The sequence below is a fragment of the Phycodurus eques genome, chromosome 16 (genome assembly GCF_024500275.1).
Source record: "Phycodurus eques isolate BA_2022a chromosome 16, UOR_Pequ_1.1, whole genome shotgun sequence".
Classification (NCBI taxonomy): Eukaryota; Metazoa; Chordata; class Actinopteri; order Syngnathiformes; family Syngnathidae; genus Phycodurus; species Phycodurus eques.
Window position 1 is genome coordinate 9005681 of NC_084540.1, and position 16036 is coordinate 9021716.

At 42.3% G+C, this 16036-nt stretch overlaps 1 protein-coding gene across 1 annotated transcript in view; it reads right to left on the minus strand.

Moving 5' to 3' along the window:
• LOC133414427 (microtubule-associated serine/threonine-protein kinase 1-like) overlaps nucleotides 1-16036 on the minus strand; it is a 55658-nt gene that overhangs the window by 25601 nt on the left and 14021 nt on the right. Inside the window, 2 exon segments of the mRNA XM_061699773.1 lie at nucleotides 195-270; nucleotides 1458-1552. Of these exon segments, the coding sequence (XP_061555757.1) occupies nucleotides 195-270; nucleotides 1458-1552 (171 nt within the window).

Sequence of the window (16036 nt, forward strand, 5' to 3'; positions counted from 1 at the left end):
CTGAGTCAGCCAGTTAGGCTGCCATATGCTATGACTACAGCGAGAGGCTGCCTGCTTCCCAGCATGTGTAAGACCTCACACAACAACACCTCCTGGATCATTTATCCCCGTGCGCACTTGTTGTTGTTGTTGCCTGTCCTCTCTCCCCACTCAACGTTACACTTGGTAGGTAAGTATATACACTATATAGTGACCTTCTGGAGGAGGCAAAGGAGAAGTGAGCAGGGGTGCTTGGGGAGAAGTTTCTCGGGCTGTCCAGTGGACTGCTTCCTGCAGGGACAACAAGGACGATGAAACACAAGACACAAATGGAAAAATGAGTCCTGGTACACAAATTGAGCTGTATTCTCTGCGGGCATAGCCTAATGTATCTCTGAAGTAGCCTCATAGTTTGTGTCTTGATGCCAGTAAATGAGAACGTTTAGGGCAAATTGGAGCAAAACTGATAAAAAATGTTCAGTAAATAAGGGAAACATAGGTCATTATTGATTTCCTACTTAATCCAACTAAATCTTACTGAAAAAGATTAAGTTGAATACCTTTTCTTCTTGGGGACATTGAACCTTTATTGATATTCACACTAGCCTGGATTTATGTGTATTTTAACGTCCAAAACAGTTATGGTGTGGTTAGAATTCAATGTGTTTTGATGAAGCAGCATTAAATTCACAACCTGTTTTTTGTCAGATAACGTACTCTAATTAGTAGGACGCAGACACATTTTTGGGTAATGTGGCGATACAATAAAATTAAGAAGCCACTAACCTGTACGGCACAATGAAATTCTTTGGCTGCCACTAAGCTTTGTTGTTTTAGTGACCTTTTTTACACCATGTTAGCAACTTAGGACACGTACAGCTATTAGTGAGACATTGCTGTTTTTGTCTCAATTGAGTGTTTTCTGTTGTTGCTTTTTTTAAGATAATAGTTACCTTTGTTTTGAGGTACATTTGCAGCATGCAATACAATCACTGAACTGTACATATCGTGACATAGATCGCAAGGGCAGGACACAGTTTTCTATTTTTTGTGTCTTTTCTGATTGTATTCTAAAGGAAAAACAGACTAAAGCGATTACAGCAATTCTAAAACAACAAACCTAATGATGGCATAAACCCGTTGCACAGCACTATATAACTAATTGTTTTTTGGAAGTGTGTGTCTCTTGACATTTTTTGTGCATTTTACTCCTATATTCTTGTGAAAACACTTTAGCATGTCTTGCCAACATTTTGTAATCCCCTCGTCCTATTTCCTCTTGGCATGTTTAGCACATACAAATACACTACATCGCAAATTATATGTGATTGTAACTTTGTTAAATAAAATGCTAGACATTATACTGTTAGCTCTGTTGGAAATAATTTAAAAAAGACAAAATAAACAGTAATATTGTGCCACTTTAATAAAAAGATGATCCTAGCTGAAGTGTGACATGCTAGTGCTACTGTACTTACCAAGGTGTCCGGGGAGAGGCAGAGGAGAGTGTGGGCGAGGCAGAGTGGGGGAGGTGGTGGTCAAGATGAGACTTTTCCTATTGCTTGTTCGACAGCTACGGATAAAAAGAGAAATTTATACATACAGTATGTTACCATACCCTGACATTGTTGCATGTATGTATCCCAATTCGTATCACCACCCAGCAGCACATACTTTGGAAGAGACAGATATGAGTGAAAGTGTAGCTTAGTCATTCATCTCTGTGTGCCTTCCCTGAAGCAAGATACAACATTTTTAAAAAGTGAAACGACGCATGGGAGAGAGAGCAAAGTGTGACGGGTTAGATGAGCATCCCGAAAAATTTTCTAAATCTTCAACCTCTGTGAATCTATTTTTGATCACACATTACAACACTGGAGACAGTCCACAAACAAACAAAACAAACTGAGGTAGCTTATTTATTGAAAAGATCCAAATGCATTTTTTAATTCATTGTTGAGCAAATCATTTACACATAACAATAATGCACAAGGGAAAAAATTGCTATATGGACTATATACTCAAACTATATATACTCATATAATCATGTGATCTGGAAAAAATAAATAAAATTAAATATATGAAAACTCAACTTTGCATTGATGGGCCAAAATACAAAGATACAATATGACTCCTTCCTTCTGATGTATAATATTATATTATAACAAAAACATCTACCCTGTATATTCAAATCCTGCATCCAGCGGCTGAACTGGCTTTCAATTCATCAATTGTGGTTGCAAATGAACCACCCCAAAAGGTTGTAGTCTATGTCAAGCTTTCACTGCAATATCAGGTAAACTTGCAAAATCTCTACAAAAGTGAATTATATTTAATTGTATCTTGCTTAGATTTTTAGTAAGAAGCCTCCCACGACTCCATTGACGACTCTAAATTGCCCGCAGGTGTGAATGTGAGTGCGAATGATTGTATGTTTAGCCTTGCGATTGGCTGGCAACCAGTTCAAGGTGTACCCTGCCTCTTGCTCGAAGATAGCTGGGATAGGCTCCAGCACGTCCGCGACCCTTGTGAGGATAAGCGGCTCGGCAAATGGACGGATGGATATTTAATGGCGCTGTGGCGCAATGCAGGGAGAGAATGGGATTGATGTATTTCCGGGTCACAGATATACAAAATGACTCGATCCAATACCAGATGATGTGCCTCCCGTGCCTATGTGGCGGCCATGTTGAATGTCGGCCATTGACATGGCGGCCATGTGATGATGGTTAAATCTATTGTCTATTGTGCATAAAGCATTGGCAGATAGAGAGCAGCATGGCTGCAGGGTTAAGTCTGAGGAGTACAAAAGGAGCATGTTGAAGACTCTTTGGAGTCTTCAACATGCTATTTTTGTTGTTGTTGTCACATTTTGAACTAAGAAGCACATAAATTCCTGACGGCTCATGAAAGTGACTCACCAATGATGAGTACTGTATGTCAACAATGTCATCATGACCAAGGACACTGGCGTGGTAAGTTTGGATACAACGTGAAACTTTCAAACATTTTCAACATTTTAAAAAAATATTTATTTTCAATAAATTTGTACTGTACTGGATGTTTTAGGCTACGAAAAAACCTACAAAACAATACTTTTGTACTGTACAGTAAAATGGGTACATATGGCCTAAAAAAACGCATGCTTTACACGATCAGGATTTTTGGGGCGAGTTTAAAAAAACGATGACCGATCGCCGATCCAATCACAAGATGGATGACTGTGTCTATGTAAATGACCTGTTCATTTACTGTATATACTTGTGTACTTAATTGTTCAAAAAATATATTTACAATAAGTAATGTATCTTTGTTCCTCTATTTATGCCAGTGAGGCATAGTGACAGACAGAACAAATGAATGGTCTTCTATTAGATGGCAGGAAGTAAATACAGTAATTAATGTATCCACTTTTTGTGACATTTTTGTGTGTTGGTGTGCCGTGAGATTTTTCAATTGTAAAATATGTTCCTTGGCTCCATAAAGGTTGGAAATCACTGTTCTAGTCAGATCGTGTATTCTAATCAGTCAGGTCAAACCAACATTACATGACAGAAATAATGGATTCGCACTATCCATCCATTTTCTGAGCAACTGTAATAAAATTACTTTATTTTTAATTAAATTACTTCACCCACACCGAAACTTTAGAGCATGATTCGACAGAACGGCGGCATGTTTACGGCACTGGTGACCACCAACACTGGTTTTCCCCCATTTTGTCCTGATAATACCGTTGTCGTCGCCACGGTAACAAGTGTATCCGGTCGCATGTGAGTTGACAAGATAAAGCCCAATGATCGTAAAAATGGGATGCGGTGATATCGGAATACAAGATTTTATTAGTCTGACAGTGCAATCGTGAAAGAGTAAATTTGTCTAGTTTCATCTGGGCATTACGTGTTGCCTGTCTCAGACGTGTTGTCTGTCCCACACTGCTGACATGTTTTTTTATTTTTTAAATAACTTCATTGGCCATCAGATATTGTACGTCAAAAGACACGCGACAAGGCTAAAAATGAACTAGCTTTTGGATTCAAATATACTGTGCACACGGCACAATGTCTTTTGCGGAGCCAATCAATGACGTCATTGATCGGATCGACGAATTATGACATTAAAGCCGATCAGCATAAAATGCTAAATATCGGCCGATACCGATCAGCCCAATAAAATCGGTGTAAAGTCGAAAAGAAGGGCTTCAATGTAACGGACAATCGGCTATATCGGATGTCCCCCACCTCCGGGAGTCTGTTCTATCGAGTTTCCACTGTATGTGCCATTTGCGATTTCTGAACTGGGTCAGTTTCAGTATATCCTAATATTTACACAGTAATTTTCTTTATGGATGTTAAAATCAACTTGTGCAGGCACAAATAGCACCAAAGACTTCCATTAGTTACTTATTCTGTAGGGTAGAAAGAAGAGAAAATAACAAAAGAAAGCAACTGAACTGTTTGTAATGGATTCTCAGTGCTGTGATAAATTAATAGAAAACAGTATGGGACACCTGTAGACACAAACTAGCATCTAGCCACTGTATTTACCTCAGTTAAGTCCAAAGAGCAACACAAACTGCCTGTTACTGTTTGTTACTGGTACTGATGCAGATTTCAAAGGGATGCTCAAAGTCCTTTAGTGGTCGTTCAAGATGAAGTAAGGGCGGGAGCGAGTGAGCCACTTAGTGGAATGAGGCTGGACAACACAGGCAGGCATGAATGCTGCGTGATGATGAAGAAATAGAAAGTACAGTATATAAAGGCTGGGGTTAGCTGTTCATAATCCAGCTGCATCAGGGGAAGTGCAGTATAGCTCTGGGGAAAATGGAGGGACTTTAAATTCAGAAAAAGGAGTAGAGGGCAGTTATAAGTAAAACAAGGAAAATAATCAGAGGCAACGCCAAGCACTCCCAGTGGTGCTCATCGCTATCATAGGCGCAAGGTAAACATGACCTAGATTTGTCTCTCACACATACACATATGGTGGGAAGTATTGTATATTCACACTTCACAAACAAGACAGAATGCACAGATGAACCCCATCCGTAATTGTGTGCTGGGTTTGTGTGGAAAAAGACGACTGCTCATGCTCTTAGAAAGCCAGGCGAAAAGGCGCTTTCATCCTCTGCATGTTTCTTTGACAGCAAGAGAGGCAGTAAAACGTTACCACTAAATTAATATTGATTCAATACAAACCAAACATTCACACCAGACCACACAAATGCTTGCTATCATCCCTCCATTTTTGTATACCGCTTATTCTCATTAGTGTCACAGGTGAGCTAGAGGCTATCCCAGCTGACTTTGGGGAAGACATGGGGGATACCAGCTAATCACAGGGCATGTATAGAAAAACAATTTACAGTCACATTCACAACACTAGAGTTGAAAACAAATAAGAGCCTTCAATAACCTAACATGCATGATTTTGAAAAGTGACTTAAGCCATACAAGCACGGTGAGAACATGCAAAACATGTAAAAAGCCTGGGCCAAATTTAAACCCAGGACCTCTCAACTATGAGGTAAACATGCTTTCCACTAGCACAGCTTGCTACCCGCTTGCTATACTGTGAAGGAATATACACCTTACTGAATGAGGTGATCAAAACTCACTGCAAAAAAATTACAAAATGAAGGGAACATTTAACCCTCACCGCATAACGCCAAGTCATCAAGACATCTGAGATGTCAGGCTATACAGTGAAGAAGCAAAACACTACCGAACTACATAAAGCGATGTCTGTGGAAAATTCACAAAAGTTAGATCAGCCAGGGATGTCATTTTTTGATTTTTTTAAAAATTGTTGCTACTTATTTGACTCATTTTGTTCTTAACAACCTATGTATGCCACAAAGCTTTTCAAATGGAATATTTCACTCATGAAGACTAAATTGCCCATAGGTGTGAGTGTGAGTGTAAATGGTTATTTGTCTATATTTGCAATGTGACCGATTGGCTCCATCGCAACAGCAACCCTAATGAGGACAAGCGGTAAAAAAAATTTAAATAAAATGGATAAAGATAAAAACGGACATATGAACAGACATTTCACTCATTGTGATTTAACGTCTGATTTTAATGTTAACGTTATTTTTAGCAGTATAGCCAAAACAGGTGCAACAATAATAATGCTTTCCTTTCGTAAAGGTTGCATCAAGGCAACCTTTTTTCAAGCATAACAGAATTGCAGTAAATGTCAATATATCAATTGGAAATGGGTAGAAAAGAAGAAAGAAAACACCACCCACTAAAATGTCCAGTGTCATTGTTAACAGTAGACAACCCTGTTATGCCATATTACTGGGGCAATTTGCAAGAACAAAAAAATAAAAATAAAATATAGAGCATTTCTGAGTATGCTTATGCATGATGAACTGCTCTATGCTCCTAAATTACTCTCAGATATATTGCAAAATGCTGAGTGGTCCAAAAATCTGTCATGTTTAATCTTCTATTCCATTACAATACTGGACTGTATATGCTTGGGGGAATATGCAACAGAAAAAGGACTGGAGTGTGAAAGCTGGAAGCAGAACTGTCCTCCCTAGACTCCACCAGATCGCTGCCATGATTTCTGTGTTGAATGTCAAAATCATCGACAGAGCCGCTGACAAGATGACCAGGAGAAAGGTCAGTCACAATGACCTTTACAATGACCTCTATCACTCCCACTTGGCTCAGTCGTCGGGCAATCTGAACATCACTGACAGCATTTCAATTTCACTTATAACACAGAGGAGGCACTGTTTGAAATTAATTTGATTCCATTCTGTGTAACCGACATCATCAGAGCGTATTGTTGACTTAAGTCTCTAACGGGAAACTATGGTAAACATGGTTGCTGTCTTATTGCTTTAATTGCTGCTGCCGTAAAGGATTATGGGTAACATGTCTCCTTTCCTTTCGTAAAGGTTGCATCAAGGCAACCTTTTTTTGCACCCAATGGTGGAAACATGTCACAAGACAGATGAACAAAACAACTTTACTTTACTTATTATTTACTGCATATAATATTTATCCTGCCCATCTAAAAATAGATGTAAATTATTATTATTATTTTTTGGTCTTCTTAAAGGTAATGTGATGAGCGGTGACCGCTAGCGCCCTCTCTTGGCTCAGCCACTGATAAAAACATCCATCCATCCATCCATTTTCTGAGCCGCTTCTCCTCACTATGGTCGCGGGCGTGCTGGAGCCTCTCCCGGCTGTCATCGGGCAGGAGGCGGGGTACACCCTGAACTGGTTGCCAGCCAATCGCAGGGCACATAGAAACAAACAACCATTCGCACTCACATTCACACCTACGGGCAATTTAGAGTCTCCAATTCATGCATGTTTTTGGGATGTGGGAGGAAACCGGAGTGCCCGGAGAAAACCCACGCAGGGATGGGGAGAACATGCAAACTCCACACCGGCGGGGCCGGGGATTGAACCCCGGTCCTCAGAACTGTGAGGCTGACGCTCTGACCAGTCCTCCACCGTGCCGCCTGATAAAAATATATCACTTATAATATAATGTATAGATTGTAAAACACAATCTTGCTCAGTCTGGAGATTTACACAGCAGCTGACAGTAGCAATATCTATCAAACAGGGAACATTTAGTGCTGTCGGAAAACATGATTCTTCAAAGGCGTTTTCCTATGAGACAAGTTCAGTGAGAGAGAGACGTGCATGAGAAAGCATCAAACGGAATGGTAGTTCAATTATTCTGAGAGACGAGAGCTCTGAAATTGAGGAGCCAGCAGTAGAGGATGCAACTTGCAAGGAATTCTGGGATCCTCTTGAGGGAAAAGCAGCACTTTACAAAAGAGATTCTTCAGAGTTATCCAGGTAGCTGCTTCACAGTGGTTTGCCCATAAGTGGCTGAGTGAAGTCTAATGGCTTATTTAGTTACAAGGAAGGTGTGTGGCTTCAGAAGAGACAGGCGCACACACAAACATGTCCTAGCATCACTCCAAACTATTTAAGAATCAACAGACAAAAACAGTGTATACATATATATTGACTCTCATTAAAGGTTTCACATGTAGTAGCTCCTCTTCAATACAAGAAGACATAGGACCAAGGTGGGGCGCTTACATTCCAGCACCCCGAACTAGCAGAATTGTCAATCAGTGATATCCAGATATGATAGGCTCCATGGTCGGAGGGTCGTCTTATGTAAACATCTCTCAGCTCAGAATTTCGGTAGTTCAGTCGATTGGAAAATGGAGGAGATATTAAGGAATTTGCTGAAGTCCCCTAAAACGGCAACTTTTGAGAAGAGAACATACTAGCAGATTAGCAAAACCTCGATGGGAAAGAGCGGGAACGTACAGAGCACTCCATAGACACGCTCTTTGGAGGCCCTGGATTCTACTTAGCTGCCTCCTTTTTCAAACGTCAGTATCTGACTCAGCATGTATAAGCTATGGAAATGGATAACACAGGTATGACTCATTTATATAACAATATTAAAAAGAAATAGCTTTGTATGGGTGGCAATATGTTTTAATAATTTCGTCAAGTCGCAGAGGGTCACCTCACGACTTCAAGGGGCGTGTTACAAAATAACATAACATCCGTAAATTCATCAAACATTACTTTTCCCTTTTCAAAAGCAATTAGTTCTGCTCAGGCATAAACGATTGGCTGGAAACCAGTCCAGGGTGTACCATCCTGCTTGCCTGAAATCAGCTGGGATAGGCTCTAATTAACCCAAGACCCCAACGAGGACACAAAATGGATGAATGGAGATACATTTGGCGCTATTATATAAATGCGCAATGCTATACAGTATGTAAAGTATATGTACTTCAATGTATCACAGCACATAATGGAATTATTGTTTTTAACATGTGCCTTATGACTGGACCTTTTCGCTCCTGGCTGTTCTGTGCATGAATGCGAATAAAAAAAAAAAAAAAAAGAAGGACTCGAGACAAAAACAAAAGTAGCAGGATAATAAAGGATGAAAGAGTGAGTGAGCTAGTAAAAGCCAGTATGCGTGTCTTGTACGCTCATGCAACCTCGGCGAGCTGAGTCCTAATGGGAGAGCCGACACAGATATCACCCAAGGGCCTTTCACTCTATCTCAGCCTTTCTATCCTTCACCTCTTGCATAACCCCCCACTTTTTCCATTCTCTGTGCATTCATCTTCCTGAGACTTCTCTTTCATTCGCATCTTCGATTTTGTGTGTATATCTTAATAATACGTGAGAACTGCACTTCATAGCAAGTGCAGGGTTGTTGAAATGTTAACTCTTTTCACGCCATCTAATCATATTCAGATTATTAGCTCTCAGCATCCAATAAAATCAGTATTTAAAACATGACCTCATGAGTTCAGTGAATAGAGTTGGTCTGATATTGAAAGTACTTTGCGTTGGGGCTCAGGTGTGCTATAGTGCTGTTCTGTAATAGGAGCTGCTTTAATCCCTGAGCAGTAAGGTGCAAATAAAAAACGCTCAACATGACATCCAATTTCCAATAGTGCCTCTCCCTAAAGAAAAAGTGTTTTAATGTGCTACCAGATTTTCAACTTGTTGACATAGTGATACAGTACTGGAAATAATTAATAATCAAACAGTTATTGATTTAAGAGAGAGAATGATGGCTGCATGGTGTATTGATTTTTGCCAGAGGACTTTACAGTAGCAACTATGTCTTAATAGAACTGAAATAAATCACTTGTGTGTCCTTGTTAAATATTTATTTGATCAAACCAGTCTGAAATGTCAGTTATAATAAAACAATACGAGTCAATACACATTGGTGTAAAGATTAAAGGGTTTTGTTCGAGATGCTTTGTGATATAAAGTACGATGCATTAAAACATAAATTCTCTGTAGGCATTTGCACTTGTTTCATAAAACTGCATCAGTCTATAAGAAGAGAAATATTAAGAAGAGTATAGGATATAATACAACTTTATTGCCGTTACAGAATCTATGAGATGCCGTTTTGGTTTTGCAACATATTACAAAAAGGTAAGTAAGATGCGTGCTTCACAAAAAGGATGGCGTTTGTTTTTATTTGTATGCAGTATTTTGTTGAAATGCATACCTAAAGTGGCGGCACGGTGGCCGACTGGTTAGAGCGTCAGCCTCACAGTTCTGAGGACCCGGGTTCAGTCCCCGGCCCCGCCTGTGTGGAGTTTGCATGTTCTCCCCGTGCCTGCGTGGGTTTTCTCCGGGCACTCCGGTTTCCTCCCACATCCCAAAAACATGCATGAATTGGAGACTCTAAATTGCCCGTAGGCATGACTGTGAGTGCAAATGGTTGTTTGTTTGTATGTGCCCTGCGATTGGCTGGCAACCAGTTCAGGGTGTACCCCGCCTCCTGCCCGATGACAGCCGGGAGAGGCTCCAGCACGCCCGCGACCCTAGTGAGGAGAAGCGGCTCAGAAAATGGATGGATGGATGGCATACCTAAAGTGTCATCAAAAAATTTGTTATCATGTGATCGACTGGAAAACCATGTAAACATACGACTGGACGACTTCAATTCTCTCACTACGGATGCGAATCACATACACAAAACTCTGCAGCTTGCAGGCCACAACAAGGCAATTGCCCGATCTCCAATTTCTCCAAATTATCATCTTGTATCTTACTTGTTATGATTGAAACCAGCAATTCTGTTAATCAAATGAATCTCAGCATGCATGCAATGAAAACAATCGTATTGACAATTTCATTGTCTGCATCATTCTTTTGACAGTAGTTCCCCATAATCTAGAATGCTATTTACAGCGTTACTGTAAATGGCCACTTAATTATGCCTTTTAATCCCACTTTAAAAGGGTGCTATAAAAGGTCATTCTTGATAAGAGCACAATGACGCAGGTCACCATACACCCTACCTAAGGAGAACAGCATCAGCTTCCTGTCTTTGGCTCTTAGTCCTTTTAGCGCGTCGGAACATGTTGGCGCAGCTGACTGTGACGTGAGCTGTCAGAAAGCAGCAGGTCTCTCAGTGCACCACAGAGCTCCGACCTTATTTAAAGGTGCACTGGTGTGTGTGTGTGTGTGTGTGTGTGTGTGTGTGTGTGCATGCGTGTGTATGTGTCTTTGCAGAAAATCAAGGCAGCTCAGGAAAAATGAAGCAGCAACAAGGCATTGTGGGTAATTTTTTCAAGGTATGGTTTGCCACATTTATGATGCTTTTCTTTCCCTCTGCTCTCAGTGTGTGCACTTAAAGATGAGTTAAAAGGTTTTACTGCAGGCAGTGGAAACTATGAATGAATGAAGATGAGAGCAAATGAAGATCCAAGGTTATGTGGACTATTACATAACATGTTGAACAGATTTAAGAATTTTGTAGAAGCTGGTAACAACTATGCATTCTCTGAATGGGTCTGCAGGGTGTACCCATGAATGAATGCAGCAAGCAGACTGAATGTGAAGCCAATGAACTCATCTATAATGTATGGAGACTGTTCATATCCGACCATGCAGGGGAGATGGGATGGGATACGAAGACCAGCCTGCATTTAAGTGAAAGATGTCTCAGGTGGTAGAAGAAAAATCTCATTAGTGGCGGAAACAGAAAGGCATGCATTCGATGGATGACAGGGGGCTCAATCCAGGTTTGATTACTAAATTGTGACTCTTAGGAAGAGGAGAGGAGATGACCAGAAGGGACAAGAGAAGACCGTGTGGAGGCTGTGGGCTGAACCCAAGGGGAAAGGTTATACATGATGAGGCTGAGAAAATTGTTACAGCTCTCACGTCTGGGGAAGATTAATCAATAGTGGTTATTTTTTACACAGCAGTTACATAAAGTATATGGACACCTTAGTGTTACAACTACAGGAAGTGACTGTGGAAGCAGTCCCTCCCAGTAGCGTTTAACCACTTGACTGTGGGGATTTTGAAGAAAAAAAAAATGTAGTGCTTCCCAAAGACATTTGATGACAATGAGGTCAGGTTTGTCCAAACCAAACCCTCCCATCAAACCCCTACTACAATTGTATCTATTTTCCTGACTGTCGTAAATCCAACACTGCACATGGCGTAACACTGCTTGTAGGCAGGCTAGACCCACTTTTGGTAATTTCGTGAACCGGCGTACCCTTAAAAGTGGGATGTCTGCGCTGGTGTGGCCATGTTCACAGCCGACTTTAATCCTGTCCAATCGAAGTAGCTTCTTTCATTCCCTTTAAAACCAGCACAGTACTCTCGTGTGGAGACGTCACTATATACAGAAGAGGACGCAGCGATTCGTGCGTGACTGGAGCATTGAACGTTAGTGGGTATCCTTATTAAATACAGAATGAGCTGAAAACTGTCCATTTGTTTTGGAGTCGTGCATTTTTGGGTCCTATCCTCTGTTCCGTTCATGCCAGAACAAACTGGCCATAACATGGACCCAGCAGACTCAGACCCGGTGCGCAAAGCCCTTCAAGCGCAGGGTCAACGCCTCTCGAAGCAGGATGAGCAGCTTGGTGCCCTCCACCTTCATCTAGAGGGACTGTCAAGGCATCAGGACAATATGATGAGACAGGTGGCTTCGCAGTTTGAACTTCTTATGAAAATGATTCAAGAGAAGGAACCAGTTGGCACCACACCCGATACCGCCACGGTACCAACATTTCCATGTGACTCAGTCACCACGCAGCCACCTGCCACCTCCGCTGCTGTCTGCCCACAGCTCTCTCGACCGGTGAGGTTCTCTGGAGATTCTGGGAACATTAAGCCGTTTATCACTCAGTGCGAACTCCACTTTGAGCTGCAGGCAGCTTCCTTCCCCACCGAGCAGGTGCTTCTACTGCGGTCAGTTGGGTCATTCCGTGAGCAACTGTCACGTCAAAGTTGCCGGTGCCGGTAGCAAGGGCACGGGAGAGGTGAGTCTAAATTTCATTAAGGAAGACCCTACCAGGTTTCTTCCTAAAGTGACACTATGCTCTCTAGATCAAGAAATTCATACACCTGTATTTATTGACTCTGAACCTGACTTGTCTCAAGTGCCCACCTGTTACCATGACATTAAAGACGTTTTTTTCCAAGTCCAAGGCCAAATCCCTTCCACCCCACAGACCTTATGACTGTGCTGTTGACTTGCTGCCTGGAACCACACCCCCACGAGGGAGGTTGTTCTCTCTTTCAGGGCCGGAATTCAAGGCCATGAAGGAGTACGTGGAAGAATCACTGGCAGCCGGGATCATTCGCCCATCTTCATCCCTTGCGGGAGCAGGATTTTTCTTTGTGGACAAAAAGGACAAGACCCTGCGACCCTGTATCGATTACCGGGGTCTCAACGAGATAACTGTGAAAAACAGGTAACCTCTTCCTCTCATCTCAATCGCCTTTGAGTTCCTGGAGGGAGCCAAGATTTTCACCAAACTAGACTTAAGAAATACGTATCATCTAGTCAGGATAAGGGAGGGGGATGAATGGAAAACAGCATTCAACACTCCAACGGGACATTATGAGTATTTGGTAATGCCTTTTGGACTTAATAACGCTCCAGCTGTTTTCCAAAACCTTGTCAATGATGTCCTGCGTGACATATTGAATGTGTATGGTTTTGTTTATTTGGATGACATTTTGATATTCTCCCCGGATGAGGAGATTCACATTATTTATGTCCGCTCTGTATTGCAGCGGTTACTGCAGAATCAACTATATGTCAAGGCCGAGAAATGTGAGTTCCACAAGGCGTCCGTTTCTTTTCTGGGTTTCGTCCTGGCTCAAGGTCAAGTCAAAATGGACCCATGCAAAGTCGATTCCGTTATTAATTGGCCTACTCCCACGTCACGCAAAGATGTACAAAGGTTCTTAGGGTTCGCTAACTTCTACAGAAAATCTATCAGAAATTTCAGTTCTATAGCCTCTCCTTTGCATGATCTTACCTCTCCACACAGATCATTTGTATGGAACCCGCTTTGTCAGGCAGCTTTTCAGAAACTTAAATCGAGCTTTACCTCCGCTCCCATCCTTACTTTGCCAGATCTCAAACAGCAGTTTGTGGTAGAAGTCGATGCGTCTGATGCCGGAATAGGAGCAGTGCTCTCCCAGAAATCTCTCAAGGATGGTAAATTACATCCTTGTGCTTTTCTCTCCAAAAAACTGACCCCAGCTGAGAGGAATTATGACATTGGTGACCGTGAACTGCTGGCAGTCAAGGTGGCTTTGATGGAGTGGAGGCACTGGCTAGAGGGGGCACAGACTCTGTTTTTAGTATGGACAGATAACAAGAACCTTGAGTATATTAAATCTGCTAAAAGACTAAATGCGAGGCAAGCGAGATGGGCTCTGTTCTTCACTAGATTTAATTTCATGTTATCCTACTGACCTGGTTCTAAAAATGGTAAGCCAGATGCTTTTTTCTTCTTTGTCCGACCCTAAGACTATTTTGCCCAAGTCATGTTTCATTTCCGCTTTTGTTTGGGACGTTGAAACTGCGGTTAAAGAGGCTCTGAAAAAAACTCTTAACCCTGAAGATTGCCCTGAAAACAGGCTTTATGTGGTTCCGACCTTAAGGGGAAGAGTCATCCACTGGACTCACACGAACCGTACTGTATGTCACCGAGGCATTGCCAAAACGCAATCAGTGGTCGAACAGCACTTTTGGTGGCCTAATGTTAGGAGGGATGTGATCGATTACGTCAATGCTTGCCAGGTATGTGCTGCTAACAAGCCCTCTCGTCAACGTCCTTCTGGGGAGTTGCGACCCCTGCCAATACCACGTCTTTGATCAGACATTTCCGTAGACTTTGTGACACCATTACCGGCCTCGAAAGGAAATACCACAATTCTCACCATTGTTGACAGGTTCTCTAAAATGGCTCACTTCATTGGACTCCCAAAGCTCCCCTCAGCTAAGGATACTGCAGAGTTAATGATCAAGCAGGTATTCAAATTCCATGGTTTCCCCAAGAATGTGGTGTCTGATAGGGGTCCCCAATTCATTTCGCAATTTTGCAAGGAGTTTTGCAATCTCATAGGTGCTACCGTCAGTCTGTCATCTGGGTTTCACCCTGAAACCAACGGCCAAACCGAGAGGCTGAACCAGGACCTGGAGACTGGGCTTCGATGTCTCGCTTCACAGGAGCCGCGATCCTGGCCTCAGAAAATGGTTTGGGTCGAATTCTCCCACAATTCCCTCCCCTCTGCATCCACTGGTCTAACGCCTTTTCACGTTGTGCATAGTTACCAACCATCTCTGTTTCCTGCCATAGCCCCAGAGTCCACAGTTCCAGCGGCATTGACCTTGGTGAGACGCTGCAGGAGGACCTGGGAGCGAGCCCGCCAGATGCTGCTGCGCCAGGGTCGGTCCTACAAAGCCGCTGCTGACCGTCGGAGGACACCGGCCCCGAACTGCAAAGTGGGTCAGCGAGTTTGGCTCTCGACCAAACATATTCCACTGCGGATGGAGTCCAAGAAGCTCGCTCCCAGGTTCATTGGGCCCTTCCCCATCACAAAGATCATCAAACCCTGTCACCATGAAGCTTAGGCTCCAAAGGTCGATGCGGGTCCACCCTGCTTTTCACGTCAGCCTACTCAAAAGCCAGCCCGGGAGTCCCCTCTTGACCCTGTTCCGATTATCGACCTCGCCTCTTTGCCTCATGTTTTTGGATACTGTTGCCTTTCTTGCCTGCCTCTGTACCGACCTATGCCCGTATATGAAACCTCTCTTTTTGGAAACTGTCCATTTGTTTTGGAGTCGTGCATTTTTGGGTCCTATCCTCTGTTCCGTTCATGACAATAGGCAAGAAATACTGTTTAGTAAATGTGATACCATTTTGTTTCCAACCATTCATTTTCTATACGGTTTGATTGGTTCAGGATGTGGCGAAGCCACAGCCCTGCCCAACTGACTTTGAGGAAAATATGGACTTCACCTTGGACTGCATCCTCACTATTTCATCGCAAGCTACTTGAAGTTGGTTCATTGATCTTAAAATCAGCTATGTGAACCACTATCATTGACAACCACCCCCAAGGTTTTTGTACAGATACAAAACACAAATGAGATATGCCAGTTGAGAAGAAAACAACACTGCTTAATAACAGAGCAGAAAGGAGATGTGAGATTGAGCAACTGAAAAAGGATGTACTGGCTTTCA